General features: G+C 52.0%; 1 protein-coding gene across 1 annotated transcript; it reads right to left on the bottom strand.

Moving 5' to 3' along the window:
* Positions 1-7,534: 7,534 nt before the first annotated feature.
* Positions 7,535-13,363, bottom strand: PERM1 (PPARGC1 and ESRR induced regulator, muscle 1; the record flags this gene model as incomplete). The annotated part of the gene is made up of 3 exons (XM_080358764.1): positions 7,535-7,626; positions 9,578-9,694; positions 11,359-13,363. 3 exons carry the CDS (start codon positions 13,361-13,363, stop codon positions 7,535-7,537), a joined length of 2,214 nt encoding a protein of 737 aa, XP_080214890.1.
* Positions 13,364-21,670: the final 8,307 nt, after the last annotated feature.

Genomic DNA, 21,670 nt, shown 5'->3' with positions numbered 1-21,670 from the left:
TACTGAGTTTCCCATCAGGGTGAGGAGCCTGGGGCACACAAAGCAAAGGGAAGGGTCCTGCTCTGTGAAAGGCTGGTTCTCATGTCCTGGCAGGTCCAGAGTTCAAACTTCTCCCCTAAATCTGAGGATGGGCTCCAAGTACAAACCCAACAGTCTCTGCAGAGCCGGGGAGCAGCGTGGGTGCAGCTGCCCCAGCTCAGGGAGCCCTGGCTGGGGAACAGCATTGCCCCCCAGAAAATAAAAGAACAAAAAGGTGGTCAGGCTCCCACAGATAAAAGGGACTGGGTGTTCAGATGGAGCAGCAAAGGCCAAAGAAGAGGGCTGGGTTCATTTGGTCATTTTAACTAGAGCCCTCAGGCTGGTCACTTGGAGGATCTACTGATCCATGAGCATAGTTGTTAAGCCAAACCTTCCTTCCTTGAGCTTTGAGGTCTGCAAAGGTGTATGAGACATGCCCCATCGTGGTATACAGGGTTGTTAGCAACAGCCGTGCTCATAGGATTGTCATCCTGCAAGACCAGAGATATCTGACAGGGATGGAGAAAAAATCTAGATCTGGGCAAAATGGGACATTCTTTCCTCTTTATGCAAAAAATCCTGTCCTGCCCGTGCTGGCTCCAAACTGGTGGTGAGCTGCAGTGTTCTGAGCCTGACGCCTTGGCAGGTGGAATCAAGAAATGTGCTGCCAGCAAATACACCAAGTGCCTTGTGTTTGCCCAGGTCTTCCCCACAAAGGATGCTCTAGGTGCCTCTTAGGGGACCGCGTCCTTTCCTCCACATCACTGACCTCGCACTAATTGCCGCCTGGGAACACCTGGGCAGGGAGGGAAGGAAGAAAATTGACTCCAAGCCAAACTCCAGCACAGCCATTACCACCCAGTGACCTGAGCAATGCTGGTGTGGCCACGAACACTCTCTTCCCCCCTCCGGAACAGCAGCAGGACCAGGACACAAACAACAGGGGACAGAGTCTTGGTGCTATCGTTTGCCAGCCTCTTAGACCAGATCCTTTAGCACATAGAAGGTCAGCAGCAAATCCAAATGTTTTTACCTGAGGCTCCAAATTCTTAACCTTTGTTCCCTAAAGAGGCTGCAAACCAAACATATTAACAAAATCTCTGTTTTCGTTCCTTCACTGGTGCAAACAAAACAATTTGGGAGCTCTTTGTACTTGAATATCTACGTATTACATTGTACTTATATATATATTTTTTTTTTCAGAAGGTATCCAACAAAGTTTACATGCACAGTTTGAGTGGGTTATATATATTTAACGTGTAAATGTGGCTGAGCTGAGGATCTATTTAATTTTCTAGCTGTGGATGACGTTCAGTACTGTAGAATGACGTTCAGTACTGTAGACAGTACTGTGCTGTCTGCACATTCGTGTGTGTGTGGGTTTGGGTCTTCTCGCTGTTATTGTTTTGTTTCAGGTTTACTTTCATTCTGGGAAGATTTGTATCTAATAACTGAACCCCAAAAGGATCTATTTATTCAGAACAAAATTGCATTAGGGAACATCAGAAGCATATAGTATGCTGGGAGGCTTCTGTGAATACATTGACTTTGAATACTGTCACCATAATCTTTTTAATTGGGTTTCAACAGTGATATCTGCGATGTATCATGAGGGAAAAACTCAATTGCTGTAAGAGTTCCTTCATGGATTTCTGTGAGACCGGACAATTGCAATACATATTCTTCAGGAACTCTTTTCTTCTCTCTTTCTTTGCCATCATCTGGTTTAACGGGGGTGAATTTTCATCCATCGCCGCTGTCCTTTTCAAAGCCTTCCCTCCCTTGAGGATTTTTGGGTCTCTGGGTCCAGGAGGATTTCCAGAGTGCTGACTGTCTCTTGCTCAGGTCGGGCACTTGTAAACACCTAATCCTAAAGCAAAGTCTCCCTTGGGTTTATCAGGCAATGAGACCTGGCTAAAGGGTTAATGCCAAAGCTTAATCAGACCTTTTACTTCAGCCCTGTGTCCTGGGGGCCTTGGAAAATCAGTCAGCAACTCCAAATGTATTGTGCAGCTGGGAATGCCCGTGCCATACTGGGAATGCCCATGCCACACTGGGAATGCCTGTGCCATACTGGGAATGTCCATGCCAAGGTGCGAACACTTGGAGAGGCGACAGGTGGTTGCGCTGCAGCCAGAGCTGCTCAGGAAACTGAATAACCAGAGGAGAGGTAGATGTGAAGCCCAGCGTGTCTGTCCCCATTGAGCAGCCCTCCCAAGCTGCGATGTGCCATCACGTTGGTCGGTGACAGTGACACACACGTGCACGGCAAGGCACAAGATCCCGGTTTCAAAGGGCTGCAGAGACGTGACACACCTAAAGCCGTTTTAGTCCTCATCTCAGAGTGACAACTTTCCTCTCCAGCTACATCTGGGCTAAATTTGTCACCCTTGTGAATGCTGCCCTTGGAACACACAGGCTGCTCGTTTCTCACGCCTCCAGCTCGCCTTTGTGCGCAGCTGCCGCGGTCTGTTTGGCTCTTATTTCAGGTCCTGAACTCCATCTCTGTGCCTGTGCGTCTGCTTCTGAGTTATTGCCTTGTTCCTGCAGGACGTCTGGGGCAGAGCGCAGCTCCTTGCAGCTGCTGCCCGGCATGGAACGGAGCGTTTCGGGGTGAAATGCGAGCATGCCCTTAGCAAACCATGGACTGCTCGCTGCTGCTTCATTCACCTTGTAGAAACTAAGGGTTGTGATAACAAACTACCACTGAAATGGTTACACAGCCCTTGCCACACAAGCAGCTAAAGGGGTTTTATTTATACCCTTTCCCATCTGGGTTTAGCTCCCCTAGAATAAACACTTCTTCCTGCTCTCCATCTGTCTCAAATTTAGAAGGTTGTACAGCTTTGCTAGGCTGGATAATTAATGCAGAGCAATATGTGTGTGTACAAGCCCTCAAATGTTTCCAAACCAGCCCCTATAAGCATCAGATTGGTCAAGACCCACAGCACAGCCTGGCTTCCCTGTTGAGTCACTGGTTTTGCTGGCCATTGATTTTCTCCTGATGATTTCCATGCAGATGCTGACCAGGTGGGAACAGGGCTGTGTTTGTGACACCTGCCTTGTGACTGTGAAAACCCGCACTATTGCTTTTACTCCAACACATCTCTCAGCAGACACGGGATTTAAAAATAAAGGGTTTGCTTGGAGTGGCACGAGATGTCTCGGTGCAGGTTGCATTAAAATGGAAACTCTAGTACCTGTAAACGCACCAAATACCTCTCATTTCCCGAAAAACGTATTTGTCCTTCACAGCCCGGCTGCAGCAGAAATATGGTGTGAACCAGGTCGCCCACAAACTGCAGGTCTGGTGCTTCGGAGCTGCCAGCGAGGCTGTGCCATCCCCAGCTCGGTCACAGGATAGTTGTGGCTTTATTCACCGATGAAAGGCATGACATGATTCAAGCTGCCAACAATTCACCCTCTGACAAATGATCTCTCCTCCCCCCGACTCCCTCCAAGTGCTAAAAGTCCCAAATCGGGGTCCTCCCCCTTTCTGAAACCATAGCTGGAAAACCACAGCAGTTACTGAAACACCACGGGCTGCTGTAGCTCTCTCTTCAATTTCAAACTTCTTTTCCTTAAAGACTAAACAGCAGAGGGATGCTTTTAAAAAAATCAAGTGGAGCCCACGATGTGCTCGTTTGGCTTCAGGATTTTGGAGGAAAAGTCTCCATAAGTGAGGGCAGGGGGTATCAGCAGCAGAGCAGCCAACCTGGCCAGCTCCCGCTCCTTCGCTCTGCATGGACTTTCCGATCTTATCATTGTATTTACAAAGACACCTGAGGTTTGGGAATTCCTCGGTGAGCAGTTTACATGAACATTTCTCTCCCTGCTGGCTGCCTGAAACCACGGCTGAGGTTGGGGAAGGACCCGCTGAGCAAACCTATTCCTGCTCGAAAAACCCTCAGTCCCCTGCGCAAAGATATGCAGGATTCGCTCTAGATGAGCAACTCCCTCACTGCCCTGTGGGTGGAGGAATCCACCAAAACATGTCACGGCTCTCACAGCTGACCGAAGCCACTGGTATTTCTGTTGGTCGTGGATAAAAGGGAGGTCACTGTCCCCGTGCTGGCACTCCCAGCTCTGGCACAGCACCACAAGCCCTCCAAAATCTCTCTGAGTGGCACGACTCAGAAATGCCCTGACAGCAATGTCCGTGGGAAGCTTTGCTCTGGTTTTATTACAGAGAGATGAAACAAAAATAAAAGTGAAGCAGCCGCTCTGGCACAACTGATTTCTGCAGAAGAGCGTGGAGAGACACAGCCAGGACCCTGGGAGGGTGTATGAAGGCAGATGAAATACGGAGGCAGCTCTTGGGGCTGCACCTGCCTGACTTTTTCACCCGCTTGGCAAGACAAGGTGTCAGATGTGGGAGCTACGTGCAAGGCGAAGCAGCGGGCCACCGCCAGCGCTGACGTTCTCTTTGGTGAAATGAAAACATCTCCCGGCAGCGAGGATGCACCGAAAAGGTCGTTTCTATTGTGGTGGCTGCCGCTATTGCAAAAGGTGGTTGAGCTCCTGGCTCCTCCTCGCTGGGTGAGGTATGGGCAAGATGACCTTGCCATGGAGGCAGAGGAGAGAGCTTAAAAGGTTGTCGGAGAATGAACCAAGCATTGAAATTGCAGGCAAGTCCAGGCTGGTTTCCTTGAAGGACACAAGAGACGCTGCTGCTCGACTGAGCACAGCAGACGCTCCCAGAGCTGATCTCCTGATACCAGCACAATCTTTCAATATTCCCTTTTGCTTCTACAGTGGGCTGGAAACATCTGTCTTGTGAAATATTTATCTCATCTGCCTCTTCCAGTATCGAACAAAAAGAGTGTGAAACGCACCTATAACCTGATGGATCATCTGGCACGTTCCATAACTTTTAGCAAGGGAAGGTGCCAAATCCCATTGACATCCAAAGGATCAGAGACCAGTTATCACAGACAGGCAAAGGGCACTCGCTGCTGGACGTGACAGGCACCTCGTGTCACCTACAGCTCAACACGAGTACTGAGCTCTCCTGGGAATAAACTTAGCACGAGTTTTTGAACACGAGGATAGAGGCATTGAGAGACTGAGATAAACCCCACATCCCTCGGAGTGCAAAAACGAACCAGAATAGCTTTCCCAACCGTTTTGCCCAGCATTGAATTCAGTGGCTTTTAGCACAGGGATTTGCTCGCTGCCGGCGCTGCACCTGGGAGCGCTGCACACGGCTGGCAGGGAAACCAACTGTTCCTGCACCTGCAAAGCGAAGGGAAAACGTTATTTCCTCCAGATTTGCGTGACAAGGCCAGAAAGCACAAAACCTGACAAAATTCAAACCAAGCAAGAAGTTAGCAGTGACCGTTCCGGATTTAGCGTGTCCCTTACCCTGGGGACTTCATGGTGTGAGGAACTTCTCAGGAAGAGCCGGAGACCCCTGGGACAGGAGCTGTGAGTCTCAGAGCCTCTCTCCTCCCAGCAAACCTGTCTGCTGCCCTCCTCTGACCTTTTTCTGCTCTGCTGCGCTCCCAGGAAAGCCCTTGCATAATTAAAATTGCCTGGTTCCTCCAGCTGTTCCCCCATTTCCCACCTGCCATGCCAAGGCTGCTGCATTTCCACCTGCCACCGAGAAAACGGAGAGCGATTAATGGATTATGGCTGGATAAACAGTAAAACTCGGCATATGCGAACATTTCAGCTTCCCCCGTGCCTGGAGGAAAGGGGGTTTGATGGGCACAGCTTGGGATGCGAATTAGACCTGCATTGTGGGGAGCTGGGGAGGGCAGAGGCGATGAGGATCGATGGACCGAACCTGGGAGCTGCTGCTTTGTATTGACTCGTGCTCGCTGATCTGTTCAGCGGATCCCAGGAGGAGCGGGTTCGAAGGCTGGCGGGATTCTGCTCGAGAATGAGTGTTTCTGAGACAGGAGAGGGGACAGGGCTCTCTGGATCAAACAATGTAGACACAGCAATGTACACAAAAGTATTAAATGGGATAGATCTTTATTAGAAGCTTCCAGCATAATTTATCTGTTCTCCTCCTCCACAAAACTCTTCTTACTGGGTATACAGCTACTATAGTCCATATAGAGCCTGTACATCTCTCTCTCTTGCTATTTACTGCTACATATCTCACCATACAATTGTACAGTGTGCTCTCTTATCAGCAATAATACATGGTCTTAAGTACAACCCCACACACATTAAAATTTCATGGCACTCTGCGTTGCAAGGAAAGAGCTAAACCTCTTCTCTCTCAATTCGTACGACAAACATTGCCACAGACTGTTCCTATAAAGCCCATAGGCAGATGCACACAGGTTTTCTGGGCAGATTTCCCCCCAGTACCTTTGTGGATCTGGTCCCTATGTGCTCAACAAATCTCACATCCATGCTGTTAGCAGACTTCGGAGTAAAGAAAAACCCTCATGAATAATGCCCTTGAGTGATCTGGCAGGCACTAGGGACAGGGAAGAACCTGAGCTGCTTCCTTTTCATTTTTCACCCCACTTTCCATTCTGTGTCCCCTCCAGCCCTCTCCAGCCCCACAAGGTGACACATTCGGCATCCCCTCCCAGCAAACTCGACGTCTGCAGGATGGGAGGCAGCGGAGGGACCAAGTGATACACCTAGACCCTCCATCTGCTGGTTGTCAGAGCCAAATGTGTACATGTGCCTCCTTCTCCTCTTCAACATGCTCCTGTCCTTATCAGGGCTCTTTCCTGAGGCTTCCCTGAGCTCAGCCCTTCTTTCTGCTGCCCCTGCAGCCCCTTTCCATCCTGCACAGCCACCTCCAGCTGCCTCTTCCCCTTGCTGTGCGACACCTGCCCATGTGAGACGTGTCCTTGCAGTGGGTGCTCCTCACCCATGGCAGAAACCCTATCTCAGCTTCCTGAACCCTCAGACTGAGCTGTGACTTCTTGGAGTGAAACCCAAGAGGATGAGTCCTCCTGCTGTCAGCCAAACCGGTCATGGGAGACATAGGCTTTGCCAAGCGAATGGCTCCTTCATCCCTATTTAGCACTGCCCGGCTCAGCGTGCGGCCAGCACATGCTTAGCAAAGCCCTGTCTTGGGACAGAGACAGCTCTTCCCCAAAGCTCTATATTCTCTTCCTCCACAGACACCCCAGCCCTTTCATAGGAACGAAGCACTTTCCTGGTTTCTCTTGCTCTCTCCTCCCTCCACCACCTCGGTGCCTTCTCTTGCCACCAAGCGACTTCAGGAGGGAGGACGGACAAACAGTGCCCTGGAACAGACACTGTGACTGCTCCTGGGAGACAGCACAAGTATGCAAGAAGTGTGCAAAGAAAGAACAGAGCCAGCCCACGCTGGGCTCCTCTTCTGTCCAGTACAGGTACAAACCGCCTACCGTATTGTAAATGACTGTCACCAGAAGGATCCTGCTTCCTGTGACGTCCCGTCCCGTTTTGGGATGAGTCCAGAGAAGTCTCGGTGCTGGGATCCAGGCTTCTCGCACCGCCCAAGAACAAAGTCCCCGGCCTCTGCCACCGCCGTCCTCGCCTGTCCTCGGGAAGCACCCTAGACGTGAGCCTCGGGCTGGGGGCATCCTTCTCTGACCTGCCTTCGGAAGTAGCGGATGGCAGAAAGCGTGCCAAAACTTGCCAGGAACACTGGAAAAGAGCCCAAGACATTTCCAGAGTGAGTCTGGGTGCTTCTTCCAGACCTGAAAATCACAATTCCAAAACTTGAAGGTCACAAGCTACTTGGCTCTGTTTTTTGAGACCATGGGACTTCGCTTCTCTCCCTTTCCAAGACCTCTCCTGCCTTTGCTCTTCATCCCCACCACACTGTGCATGTTCCCACTGTGTTCAGTCCCGAGCTGCCCACAGCCTGGTTGACCACATCTAGCCCTATAGTTTGGGTGCACAAATCACATCATCATTTCACAAGAAACATCTGTATTTCAAGGAAACACAACATAGACTTCATTGGTGTAGTAGGGATGGGTGGTGGTTAGATACACAGGTTCACTGGAGATGTTTAAAAGACGCATAGATTAGGTTCTTAGGGACATGGTTTAGAGGTGGACTTAGTGCTATGTTGATGGTTGGACTTGATGGTCTTAAAGGTCTTTTCCAACCAAAATGATTCTGTGATCTTTTGGAGATCTAATGTGTCTAATCTTGGATGAGAAGGGCACAATAGGAAATCTGACCAGGGCTTTAGGATGGTCCCTTCATTTCCTGCTTCTGTTTGGACCACGAAGATGCCAAGAAAAATACAATTTTGTGAGTTATCTGTGGATACCTTGATCCCAACCAAAAGCAGAAAATACCCAAACCCCAGAATCATAAAATGGAGAGATACAAAAAACAACTAATGGAGATTCTGCATTCAGAATAAAACTTTTATCTGTACTTCCAGCTAATGTTTTTATCTTGGCTTATAAGAGAGGTCAAATTCCCCTGGTCTGTGCCCAAACCAAACAAGGAACCCAAGTTGTGCCTTTGGACTTCCCAGTTTAAATTCAGTCTTGATTTTGATTTATGCATCGGAGCTTGGGACACAGACAGGGAAATTCCACTTGTTATAACCTAAAATGCTGAAAGAGAATTGCTAGTCCAGGGTGTCGATCCTCCTCTCCCCTCCCTTCTTGCCAGGGTGCTCTTTGCATGCTGAGGTACGCAATCCCGGGGGCACGAGGCCCATATCCCGCTTTTCGCGCCCTTTCCGGGGCCACGTCTCCCATCTCATACTGAGAAGTTGAGGAGGAACAGTCCAAAAGCTCCTTGTGATGACTGCACCCAGCAACTTTAGCTAATGAGCTATTCTCAGCCTGGGGTGTCAGCTTCCTGTGTGACCTTAGCGGGGAACATTCCTCCCTCGGACAAGCTGCAGGAAGCCCTGGCTCTGGTGTCTCACGCCGTGGTGGGGGCTCTTTGGTGCCCATGGGCTGTATCCTCCATCTGCTGCATCCAGGGCAGGGATGCTGCCATGGCGGTCCAGCAACCCGCACCTCTTGGGCCACAGCTCAGCTCATTAGGGTTGCTTGAGCTTCCTCAACACCAGTTATTCAAATGCCACCTCTTTCCCCACCAGTTATTCAAATTATTTTTAAAAAAAAATGTTGGAGAGGAACTGACAGAGCTCGGTTTACTTGCAGGACTCCGTGCACCAGGATAATAGTAATACATCAGCTAAGCTGTATTTAGAAAAAAGCTTATATGTTTACAGCACATTAAAAAAATAGGTATGTTTATTCCAGCTGAGATGAAGGAGTATAAACCTGCATGCCCGAGGTCCTGATTCAGCTTCTAGCCAGCAGGAACCCTAAAGAAGTTTCTCTCCCCCTGACACACTGGTACAGGTCTTGGGATGGAGTGGGGCCAAAGCTGGGAGTACAGACTTGTCAAGTCACTTTGTGTGGGGAAAAGACAACGCGAGTAGGAATCAGGACTTCCATTTCTACAGGAGAGAGAAGGCATTAAAAAGGAACAGGATGCTTTGGAAAACCAGGAGGATGACTGCGTTTTCCCATAGGCACCGTTAGGTGTGTTAGCATCCCTGCCTTTCTCCACCAGGTCCTTTCCACCCCTCTCCCAGGCTGGGCACCGTACGTACCCGTCTTCCAGGCATCCGGAGCGCGCAGGTCGGAAGTCTTCACCACCCAGGATGCAAAGGCACAGAAGACCAGGCACATGTCCTTGTGGGTCAGCGCCAGCGGAGCCTCGGGTCTCCCTGCAAGAAGAACAGCACAAGGTTTGGGCTTTTAGGACACCTGTGGGGTTTTGAGACACCTCATCTGCCTCTGGGGCATTGGGTCCCTTGGACTTCCAGAGAAATATGTTTTTGTCGCACATTTTCCCTCTCAAAAGACTTTTTTTCACCATTGGTCAAGTCAAACACATCTATTTAGGACTCAGGTAGGTTTCGTAAGGAGAGAGCCATATTTTTCACCCCTCTCAGTTTTACACTTTGTTAAGAGCCCCAGGCAAATAGTTATTAATGGTGCCCATTTCCTGGAAGCAGGGAGTAGATTTAGGAGAGAGCAATTCCTGGGCTGGCTGCTGGTGCTGACAGACCCCTCCGGGCAGGGTCACCTTCCTACACGACAATGTCTGGAGAGTCCCACAGCTCTAGGACAACAAATAGCCCCCCAAGAAGCACCAGTACTCAGCATCTCCCCATAGATCCCACCTCACCCCAACCAGGTCCAGGGACCGCTCTGCATTTCATCCTCTGCTGGAGCTCCAGCCTAGCACAACTCAAAGACATGTTGCAGGAGTAGGTTATTTTTGCTCCTATGTTTATTTGATTAGGCTTTTAATTAAAGCTTGCTTATTAATTAGCTATGACCACAGCAGAGGGGTTTTTCTCTGTGCAAACAGAGTGGAAGCTCCATTTTGAGGCACCATTTGGGGTGACTCATTCATTGTTTGGTTTTAATATTAACTGCGAGGCACTGTGGCTGTAAGCATCATATAAGCTTTAATATAAATACACAGGCTGTCCTAGTGGGTCAGACTTGCTCTCCCTTTATTCCTTTTTCTCTTGCCTGCCTCCAGCAACAGTCAATGTTCAGGAAACCTCAGAGGTCTTGGGAGGGTGTGTTTCGAATTAGTGTGTGTTTTACAGTCCCCGTTGCCTTTGGTCATGTTTCACTCTGTGCACACTTTTTGCCCACCAATATTAGATCAATTAGCAGCCCAGCCTTAGAAGGACAGCCATTGCTCTGTCTCAGGGGCATTGGTAAAGAAGGATTTTGCTGCTTTGCCTCCCATTCCCTCATCAGAAACACAGGTATGCAGTTCTGCAGGCAGTGGGATGGCACTGGAGAAGGGGATTCCTATTTCTACCAGACCTTGCAGTTTAATGCAGCTATCTACTTCAGGAAGTTTTTCTTGACCAGCGTTCAAAAGGATAGATGACATCTACAATAAGTTATATCCATTCAGGGGGACAACTGAATCAGCTGGGACAAGGACTTTGGGCCACCTCTGTCCCAGGAGTTAGCAGGGAGCAAAGCAAATTGTGTGCAGAATATACACAGAATATCCCCAGATTCCCTGTCCCTGTGTCCTGTAGCACCGGCCAGCAGCACTTGCTTGGCACAGGGACAGCGTGAGCATCACGAGAGCGAGCCAATGTGACACAGCATGTCACGGCGGTGGCTTTAGCTGCACTTCCAGAGATCCCTGCTAACGCCCAGGGTTGCTGGGTGGCATGGTTAATGTGCCAGGAGTGTGGGTTTGGACCCGCTACACCTGGCAGAGCCCTCCAAAATCACTGCAGTGTCATTAATGCCATTATGGCTGGATTGGAGGCGGCTGCAGCAGGGCCAGAGGCAGGACAGACCATGCAGGACAGAGGCACATCTCTACGTGGGGGTAACCGGGCTTTACCTCTCAGTGCAAGGGCCATGTCCAAAACATCTGGCTGTGCCTGGTCTCTTCCCCGCGGAGCCAGCGGGACGAGCGGGAGCTTCTCTGCAGATCCTCTCCGCACCAGAGCCGGGGAGGCTGAGGCTTGGCCTCTGACGAGATCCATTGGCCTTTGCAGGAGGGCCTTCAAAGCCCCCACAGCTTTTTTCATCTCGGAGGATGGTGTGATTGAGAAAACCCCTCTCCAGCCCGCTCTGTTCCCAGGCCCATCCTGAAAGAAGTGTTCATACACCTCAGGAACAGAGATAACCAGGGTGTCTCCGGCTGGAGCCAAGTTGAGATCCTCATTTTGCAGCTGAGCATGGTCCAAGCTGCCGAACTTCTTTTGCTTCCTGTCTTTACCCTTGGCTTTTTTCCTTTTTCCTTCCGGTTCATTGAAAAAATATTCATACAGTTCAGGCAAGGACATTTCCCTTTCCAAGGGTGTTATCTCCTCCTCCACTGAGCTCCCCATTCCTTCATCTTCCCCTTGGGATTCACAGAACAAATAGTCATACATCTCCGGCCAAGTCACGTCCAGGGTGTCTGTCCTTGCAAAGTCCCCAGTGGTGAAGCAAGGGGGTCCCAGCTCTCTGGGGGTCTCAGATACAGGTTCCCCATGAGCTCCCTCAGCAGCATCTCCCCCAAAAGCTGCCACACTCTTGGGATGGAGAGGCTTCCTCGGCATCTCCTGGCACGCCTCTCCCGAAGGAGCCGCGGCTTCGCTGGCAGCGATCACCGGCAAATTGTCACGTATGCCCGAGCCACCAGCCTGCCCTGGCTTTGAATGCTTGGTGGCCCTTGCTTTCCCTGGGGACTGTGCCCCCGGCTCCTTCACCTTCTGCTTTGGGGAAGCACTCGCAGCTGGTTCGCCCCCATCCACACCAGGGCTGGGCACCGGCCGTTTGCTCTCCGCTGCCTCCTCGCTCCCCATCTTCACAGGAGCCGCCTTGGCTGCCTTCTCCTTCCCTTTGCTCTTTCTTGAGGACAGTGGCGAGCTTAAAGATGCCTTTGCAGGTACCACCGTCCCTTGTCCCACGGTCCCTGGAGTCTCCCTGTCCCCCTGGGCTGCCTCGGTGGCACCGGCTCCACGTTGCTTGCGGCTCTTTCTCATCTGTCCCGGCACCTTGGGCCTCACCACCTCTGGGGAAGCAGCTGGAGAGCTCGGCTCAGCACCCACTCTCTCCCCGCTCGCCTCGTCCCGCAGTGGAAAGACGGGCCCTTTGGGCGCAGCCTCCAGGGATGGGCTCGGCTGGTGGTCACGCAAGGGTCCCCGTAGCCTGGGCTCCGAGCGAGAAACGCTGGGACTTTTCCTCGCTGAGGTCTCCGGAGAGGCAGGTGGTGCCGGCGAGATGCCCGGCACTGGTGGCTGTGCCACCACCGGGCTGCCATGGGGCCGTTCCCCTCCTGCGTCCCCTCCCTGCCGAGGGACGCTTGTTGCAGCTGGGTGGCTGGGAGGCTCCATGGCATGACTGCCGCCAGTTGCTCCTTTTTCCGATGCCAGCTGCGGTGCTGCTGCTTCACACGCTGCGTCCTGCCCCGGGCTGCCAGCGGCTGCGGGGGGACAGGGGGGCTGTGTCCCCTGCACGCTGGGCATTGGGGCGGAAGAAGGGCAGCCGGGCTTGTCGCTGTCACACAGAAACCTGGCGACTGAGCCCAGATCCGCTTCGTCCTCGCTGCCCGAGAGGAGCTCCGGGAAGGAGAGGTACCGGCCGGCGGGCCAGCGCAGAGGGGTGTCTCCAGGCACCCCACGTGGGGCAGAGCTTCCCGTGCCAGGCCCTGGCTCGCTGCCCACCCTCGCCGCGATCTGCCCGTTGCTGCTGTGACAGTCTCTCCCCGGCGCGCCGTCCCCTTGTTCAATGTCACTGAGGCACTGCTCCTCGGCTGTGGCCAGGGCAGCCGGCGCTAGGGCGCATTCCTCCGACGCCAAGAAGAACTCAGCCCAGTCCTGGTCGTTCAGCTGGATGCTGTACTCGAAATTATCCATGCCTGCAGCAGCAAAGCAAGGGGAAGGGGCCGGGGAGATGAGGGCGTGAGGATGGGCCACCAGCATCAGCAGATATAGGTGTATGTCCACAACCCTTTACCCCAGGTCCCTGCCCTGCTTCCCTACCCACTGCATTCCCTCATCCTCACTCATTTCCAGCTGAAATCTGTGGGCGGAAAGGACAGGCCAGAACCCAGCCAGCAGTGAGAGACCACTGCTACCCCCCTCCGGTCCCTTCTGCCTCTGCTCCCCAAGCACAGAGGGTTTGGGATTCTCTCCACAGCAATATTGCACCTCACACTCCCCTTTCCTACTCCCTTTGCCCACAGCCCATTTTAGAAAGTGGGGGATGTAGGCATCAAGCATGAAGGCAGCATGGAGCAGAGTCCAAACAAGGACATTTCAGCAAGTCACGGCAGCCCCTTTTGTACCCATGGCTCTAGGGAGGGAGATGCAACAGAGCCCTAAACCAGCAGGGAGGAATCCAGCAGCAGGAGAAGAAGGAGATCACAAAGCTGCATCCTACCTGCACCACAATCTCAGCTGGTGATGGAGCCATTCGAAAAGCCACGCAGGAAAAACCTCCCGGCACAACATGATGCTGTACCCTTGACGGGGGCAGAGAGCTCGGCTCCAGCACAGATCCATTCAGGGGCTAAAAATAGACACCCCCCGCTTCCTCCCCAGCGTGTCACTTGAGATCCGAGTGTGATGGGTCCAGAGAGGGCAGGGCCATATATAGAAGCTGGTGGGGAAGATGCAAGGGTGCCAGCCAATGCATTTCTGTCCCACGGGATCTGGGGTCTCCAGGACCACTCCTGATGCCAATTGCTCACTCCTGCCCTCTGTGTGGGGTCGGGACAGTCAGCAGAGAAGCGGTCCAGGCCACAGAGGTCACAGCTGTATGGCAATAACTGCTCTTTTTTCAACATACCCACCTCTTTGCCTCAGTCTGTAGATTATCCATCTCTAAGGTAACAAAACCATGCCACAGGGGCATCCTTTGCCTATTAGTAGCACTCCTAGGGCCACTTATTGCCAGCTTGCTGCAGACTTACATCAAAAGATCACAGCCAGCATCATGTTCTTGTGACAAACATTGCATGGTGCATGGCAGCCATCCCATGCTGCCCAGGAGCATCTGGTGTGGGTGGCAGAGGGAGCCCAGGGTCAGAGATTTGGGGTGAGCCCGGCACGAGGGAGTTACAGGGGAAGTGACTGGCCTGGCAGGTCAGCAACCAGAACCAGAAATAGCTCTGGGGGCCAGAAATAGCTGCCCTGAAGGAGCTGCCTGCAGCATAGTGGCTGTGGGCGTCAGCACAAGCCCAGCTCCAGCCCCGGCTGCTCCGAGGGGACCAGCGCTGCCCGGGGCTCCAGCCACCCCTGGGGTCACCAGCCACCCCTGGGGCCACCAGCCTGCTGTAGAACCCAGACTGGAGATGGATAGAGTCACAGAATCATTTTGGCTGGAAGAGATCCTCAAGATTATCGAGTCCAACCATTATCCCACCCCTGGCACTACCCCATGTCCCTGAGAACCTCACCTCCGTGTCTGTTCAACCCCTCCAGGGATGGTGACTCCACCACTGCCCTGGGCAGCCTGTTCCAATGCCCGACAGCCCTTTCTGGGAAGAAATTGTTCCCAGGATCCAATCTAAACCTCCCCTGGTGCAACTTGAGGCCGTTTCCTCTTGTCCTATCACATCCACCTCGGGGGTCGTTGTTGGGGACGGGGTGCCAGCCATGCCCCACTGTGTGCTTTGGGAAGCTGGGGACCAGCACCCAGCTCCTGTCCCATGCACTGGAGGACAACCAGGCTGTTATCCTGCCAACACCATCCATCCCGTGAGAAGGAAGCTCCCCGTCGTGGCTGCCTACACACACTGCACTGCCGAGGAGCGAGCCAGGAGCGAGCAGCACCCCGGCAGCCGGAGCTCACTGCCCTGTGCCGCCGGGTAAATATCACCCAGGACGCGCTTCCTCTCTCCATGCTCCGGGCTGACGCACACAAGGAGCTTGTTAAGCCGAGAAAATATAGAAGGAAAGAGGTTTGATGCCTTCCCGTCCTATCTCATTTCTGATCTGGCTACACCCTTCTCCCACTCCCCCTCACACGCGCTCACAGACGCAGAAGGGAAACCAACCGACTTCCTTTTGTTGGCTGCAGCCAAACTTCCTTCCCTTTGAGCCCGGCAGCCGGGGTTAGTCAGAGAAACCTTTAAACTCTGCCTTGCAAAACCGCAGCAGAGAACATAAAAGAGACGGAGGCAGCGAGACGGAACTGGAAGCCAGCAGTGGGCTGGTGGCCCGTGTTATCAGTGTCACATTTAAACCCAGCACTGGAGCAGCCGCACACCAAACCCAGCAGGAACTGCACACACCCCACCGCACGTTCCACCGCGGCCTCAGAGACACAAACAAGTCTCGGCGCAGGAGACATCCAAGTATTTATTTAGCTGTCCAGGGTAAAGCCCACACACCGTCCTTGGGGAAATTACGCATCTGCGAGTACTTCCCTGCCTTGCTTTTGGGGGGGCCATAAAAGCGCAGCGTGGACTTCAAGGGCAAGGCACGGTGTCCCGAGCCATGTAGGCTGCAGAGGGGACATTTTGCCATCTGTGAAGGACATCCAGCAGTTCCAGCCCAGACAGATTGTCTCCCATTACCTTCTGGCACATGGTGTGTGAAAGAATCACAGAATCATTTTGGTTGGGAGAAACCCTCAAGATCATTGAGTCCAACCATTAACCCAACCCTGACACTAACCCATGTCCCCAAGAACCTCATGTCTGTCCAACCCTCCAGGGATGGTGACTCCACCACTGCCCTGGGCAGCCTGTTCTAATGCCCGACAGCCCTTTCTAGGAATAAATCTTTCAGATTGTGTGTCTCTCCGGAACACCTGGCTCCATCTCCTGAGATGCTGATGCCAGATGCTGGGATGCTGTGGGGCTACTCCAGCACCTCTGGACCATTGGGACCCCCTGCCAAGCTGCGGACAGGGGGGGAAAGGCCTCCCACCACCTCCCAGCACCCCCAATATTGATGCTTTGCTATTAAGGATACTATATAAATAACTAATGTCAACGTGTAATTGGAGAAGGGCCTGAAATAAAGCAGTAGATGAGGCCCCTCTCTGACTGACAACACAGGACACAATGTGGGAGAAGGAGCCAGAATCAAGGGCATGGAAAAGAGAGCTGGGCAAGAAAACCAGGAGTGCATGGGGGCGCCATTCCTTTGATATAAATACCCCTCCTGCGGCTTCAGGCGACACATTTGTTACTCCCAGTGTAAAGGGACTTCAGCAGAGTGGCAGGGGGGCAAAGGAGCTAACAGAGCTATATAGAATAATACTCTAAAATAAGCAATTTCCCACCTAGGAAACTCCATCTGGGAAAAATTTACCTTCACAGAGCTTTTGAAATAAGCACCAAAACATCACGAGTGTGGAGGCTTTGGCTGAATTCACTGCTGGGACAACGCAGACAAGGCAGAGAAATGTGGGTCTGATTCCAAACGCGTCCTCCCTGCCCTGATCCAGACCCATCACATGCTGTGTCTTTGGGGAGGGAGAGAGGGATGGGAAGATAAATGTGTTCACATCTTCAGGAGCAAAACTACATCAGCCCTTGCTGCTTCCCACTGCCTGGGACAGACAGCTCTGTGCCCATTTTCTCATGCTTGCTTCTGCTTTGGTTTATCATCATCCTTCAGCCTCGGTCACTGATACAGAGTGGCCTTGTCTGCCCACCTCCGGCTGATCCCCAGGCTCTGCTCTTCTGCTCTCACAGCACCAGCCTTTCCATCTTGTGCTCTTCTCCCCGATCTGCTTCATTTCCCACCTTCCTCAGAGGTACAAGCTGTCATATAGACAGCTCAGCCCTACGTGTCTGGGTGCTGGGAATGCTGAGCTGCTCAGGTCCAGCTTCGACCTTGTGCTGCCAACAGCCATGAGACAGGGAGAGAGCAAAAATAGAATTTAGATCTACCCTGGAAGAAAGCCTGGAAGTAACAGCTCCTCCATGCTGAGGAAGGGGTTAAGTCTGCATTGAAACTCAGGGAGCAATGAAGCTGGAACCACCAGGCTGGTTTTGCTGGTTTGGGGGCAGGTGAGTGTCTGGGAATTATCACCCCCAAACCATAAGAGGTCTGCATTGTTTTTGCATAACCCTTTAACTGTCTTGGGTTTGTTTGCGGTTTTTTTTGCCTGAAACTCCCCAGGCTCTCTTAAAATTCAGCCCCATGCTTCCCCAGCAGCCAGCAGCGGGCTCACTCAAAGGTCAGCGCCTTCCCCGACTTGAAACTCAGCCCGCACTCGCCTGAAACTCTGCCAAGCTCTTCCAAAAGCCTTGTATCCTGGCCTGAGTTTCGGGTTGCTAATCCAAGTCTCACTGGGTTTCAGGTTTCCCCGCAAGCTTTGGCTTTGCTCTGCACAAGAATAGCCTCAGGCTGCATCTATTCTGCTGGCTGGACCCTTCCTGCCCCTCCCTGTTCCTATTCCTATTCCTATTCCTATTCCTATTCCTATTCCTATTCCTATTCCTATTCCTATTCCTATTCCTTATTCCTTATTCCTTATTCCTTATTCCTTATTCCTATTCCTGACAGGATGAGAGGAAACAATCTCAAGTTGCACAAGAGCATGTTTAGATTGGATATCGGCAACAATTTCTTCCCGGAAAGGGTTGAACAGACGTGGAGATGAGGTTCTCAGGGACATGGGGTAGTGCCAGGGGTGGGGTAACAGCTGGACTCGATGCTTTTGAATGTCTCTTCCAATCAAAATGATTCTCCAATTCCATGACCCTGGACTCAGCATCTCTGAGGGGCACATTCTGCAGATCCCCAGCACAGCAGCACACAATTAGCCCACCGCATTGTTTTAATCTGAAGTATAGCACAGTAATACCAGCCCAGTGCATGGGCTGTTGTGGCTGTAGCGTTTCTGGCTCGGGACCAGCAGCCATAAGGCCAGGTAACCGCTGTCACGTCACAGCCATCTCGCTTTTCATGTTGCTCACTGACATGAGATAAACCGAGCATGCCAAGCTCTGCAAGTCATACCCAGACAGATAAGGCTATTCTATTTATTTTTACAAGTCAGGAAAAGAGGCTGCTGGGCTGAAGTTCCAGCTCACAGGAATCAGATTTTCACCACCGAACGAACAGGACCAGTATTTTACCTGCTGAACTCATTTTTCCTGCCGTTTCCACTAGATGTCACTTATAGCCAGAAAGTTCGCGGTTTCCCTCGATTTTTAACCTCCTCCTGGCGCACAGGTCTATGCCAACCCTAAAAAGGTTTAGATGTCCTGGACATTAGGACTGTAGTGGTATTAGAGCAGTCAGGATCCCAGGCTGTAAGCGGAGGAAGCTGATACCTCCTGAGCGTCCCCTCCAGCTGCTGTGGTGCCTCTTGGGGAAAGGAAAAAGCCACATTCTGTAAGGCTGGAAGATCTTGCTCCTGAAGGTTTAACCAGCTATTCTATCTGTGCTCAGATGGTATTTTTGAGAATCCCAGCTGGGGATGAGGAGATCCTCAGACCCACATGGTAAAGGCATAAAGCAAAACTCATGGGGGCATGAGCTGTTGTCTTGGGCCACCTATGTGGTGTTGTTTTTCTCCCGCACTCTCCATCGTGATGTGAAGGAGAGAGGCTGTTTGGGGCTGGAGCAGTGCGGGGGAAGGCAGTGCTGGGCAGGATGGGGATGCTGGTCCTTGGGAGCTGCGGGATGAGACATGGGAGGAGAGGACAACCGGGGACATTCTCACTTAGTGTCAGCTCCATGAATCTCCCCCCTCCCCATTCTGGCTGTGGGCCTTGAAAGGGCAACAGTAGCTGGACCTGCAGCCACAGCTCCGTTTTCCATCCAAGCTGCTGATTAATTATGTTTTGGGTTGAAAGGGCCTCCCCTCCCACCCCAGCCCCCAAATGCCAGCTGTTCCACATCTGCAGGACTCCGTCCGTCCTCCAGGTCCCAAGTTCTTCACCTCGGCGCTGCCCACCCCCTTCCAAACAGATCCGATTCCCGGCTGAACGGGGCATGGCGGTTGTGTTATTCTAACTCCCAGCAGATCGGCCACTCCACTGATCTCAGCCCACCCACTGGCAGCAGCTTCAAAGAGCAAAAGGAGAGGTCGGGTTCCAAGCACAACAGACACCGGTAGCTCCTTGCACGGGGCTGCTCCGCTCACCCTCTCTCCCAAAGGCTGGATTGTCCCAAGCAAAGGCTCCAGCTGAGCCTTGAGCAGCCCCTCCAGTCTGGCTTGAATTAAACCAGCCTTGGAGACCGGTGGCGTTAACTCTCTGAAGACCAAGGCTGTAAAATGGGAATCCCCACATAGTTGTGTGCTACGGAGAGCTGCGCTCCCCCCAGCTTCAAATTCTGAGCCCCCCCATGCTCTGAATGTGGACTGACTTTCAGAGATTCTTTTTCGCTATGTTGTATTCACAATAACAGAAGAGCGTTACAGAAAAATAAAGCCCCCCAGCTTAATCCCTGGATCAGTATTGTCCTGTTAGCATGAAGTCCTTATTATTCTCCTTTCTTTTACTGATTTCTTCAATCCCAACTTGAATGTGGATAAATGTAGTAGTTTCACCTATGCTGAAGTTCATATTAATGAACATGCTTGCTTCTAAATGTTCTCTGCATTGTGAAGTTAAAAGCAATTTAAATGTTCTGTGTAATAGGGGCTCTAACATTGAAACAATGCTTCAGCAAAACCCCTCCACAGAGGCGATTCCTTCCCATCTTCCCGTCTCTCCATGCCACATCTGGGAATCCTATTTTAAGTGCACATTTTCTCCTCCCCTTCTTCCCCCTATTCCTGTGAGTGGGGTGGATGTGTAGCTTGCATTTGTATTTGCATACCAGTTATTTGGGTTCTGACTGGGGACTGAGTGTTTCTGAGCTATTGAGCTCCTTTGCATGCTGCAAAAATTCTTGTGCTTCTTTGAAAAGAACTTGAGGTAGCAAATCCTGGCCTGGGCTGATAAGGAAGATGATGCTTTTCAGCTTTTTACTGGCAAGGGCACAGGGAGGGCAGTTCCAGCACCCATGCACTGGCTATTTTAGGTCATCCAGCCTTTTTACATGGAGTTGCTTGGGACTCACTGTGCTTGTGTTTTAGCACCCTGGCTGTAAAACAGGTATGCAATAGCCCCTTTGCCTGTTCAGCACATCAGCACCGGCACCCTTTCCTTTCCCCTCCTGCACTGTGCCAAGCACAACAAAGTGCCACTCCAGACCGGAGCCTCCAGACGCTGCTGTAATAACAGCGCTAATAATAATGACAGCCCAGATGCAGAGCACTAATGGAAATCACTGTGCTACCTGGGGCTGCCAATGACTAATCTCTGGCCATTGATTTAGCAGCTGAGACCAAGCCGAAGAGACAATAACATCTGCAAAGACAGGAGCAGGCACCAGAATTATAGCTGGAGTGAGATGAAAGGCTTGGGAGGAGCAGGGTCTATCCCTTCTCTCTGGCAGCAGCGCACAGGGCTCCTCCTTGCTCTGATAGCCAAGACAATCGTAGAAATACGTCATTTCTACCTGGCATCTACCCCATCTGAAGCTGGGCATGTGATTATTACCTAACCTGAATCTGCATCCCCCAACTGCCTGCAGCTCTGGGGTCTCTGGATCATAGAATCATAGAATAGTTTGAGTTGAAGGGACCTTCCCAGCTCCCCCAGTGCCCCCTGCCATGAGCAGGGACATCTTCACCAGCTCAGGGTGCTCAGAGCCCCGTCCAGCCTGGCCTGGGATGTCTCAGGGATGGTTCATCCACCACCTCTCTGGCCAACCTGGGCCAGTGTTTTACCATCCTCATAGTAAAAAATGTCTTCCTTAAGAAATGTTTCCAGCCTCCTCCAAGCCCTTTCCCCAAAGATACACAAAGAGCTGCTTGCCCTCTTTCCTTTGCAAGCAAAAGGACTGGACATCACTGCCAGTGTCACGCAGCCCCACATGGGCACCGTGGGACCGAGGGGGCACCCACTGAGCAGGGACCCATCAAGCAGGGATCCTCGTCTGAGCTAATCAGCTCTGTGCAGAGCTAATTGCCCAGGCAGCAGCCTGGAGCTGGGACGGGCAAGGAGCTGGTGAAAATAGAGGCTGAAACAAGTCAGGCAGCAGCTGACTGTTCGTGCACCTTTTTTATTTCTCCCCTGGGGGATAGAGGCTTAGAAATTCCCGGCATGGGACCAGGGCTCCCCTCTCCTGGCATCTTAACAAGAAGCAGCTGCTTGAGGCAGAGTGAGGAATCGCACAAGGGAAAGGCCCCATTGCATTAAT

The sequence above is a fragment of the Nesoenas mayeri genome, assembly GCF_963082525.1.
Source record: "Nesoenas mayeri genome assembly, chromosome: 24".
Taxonomy (NCBI): domain Eukaryota; kingdom Metazoa; phylum Chordata; class Aves; order Columbiformes; family Columbidae; genus Nesoenas; species Nesoenas mayeri.
The sequence above is the reverse complement of the archived record's forward strand: the minus strand, read 5'-3'. Positions and strand labels throughout refer to the sequence as shown.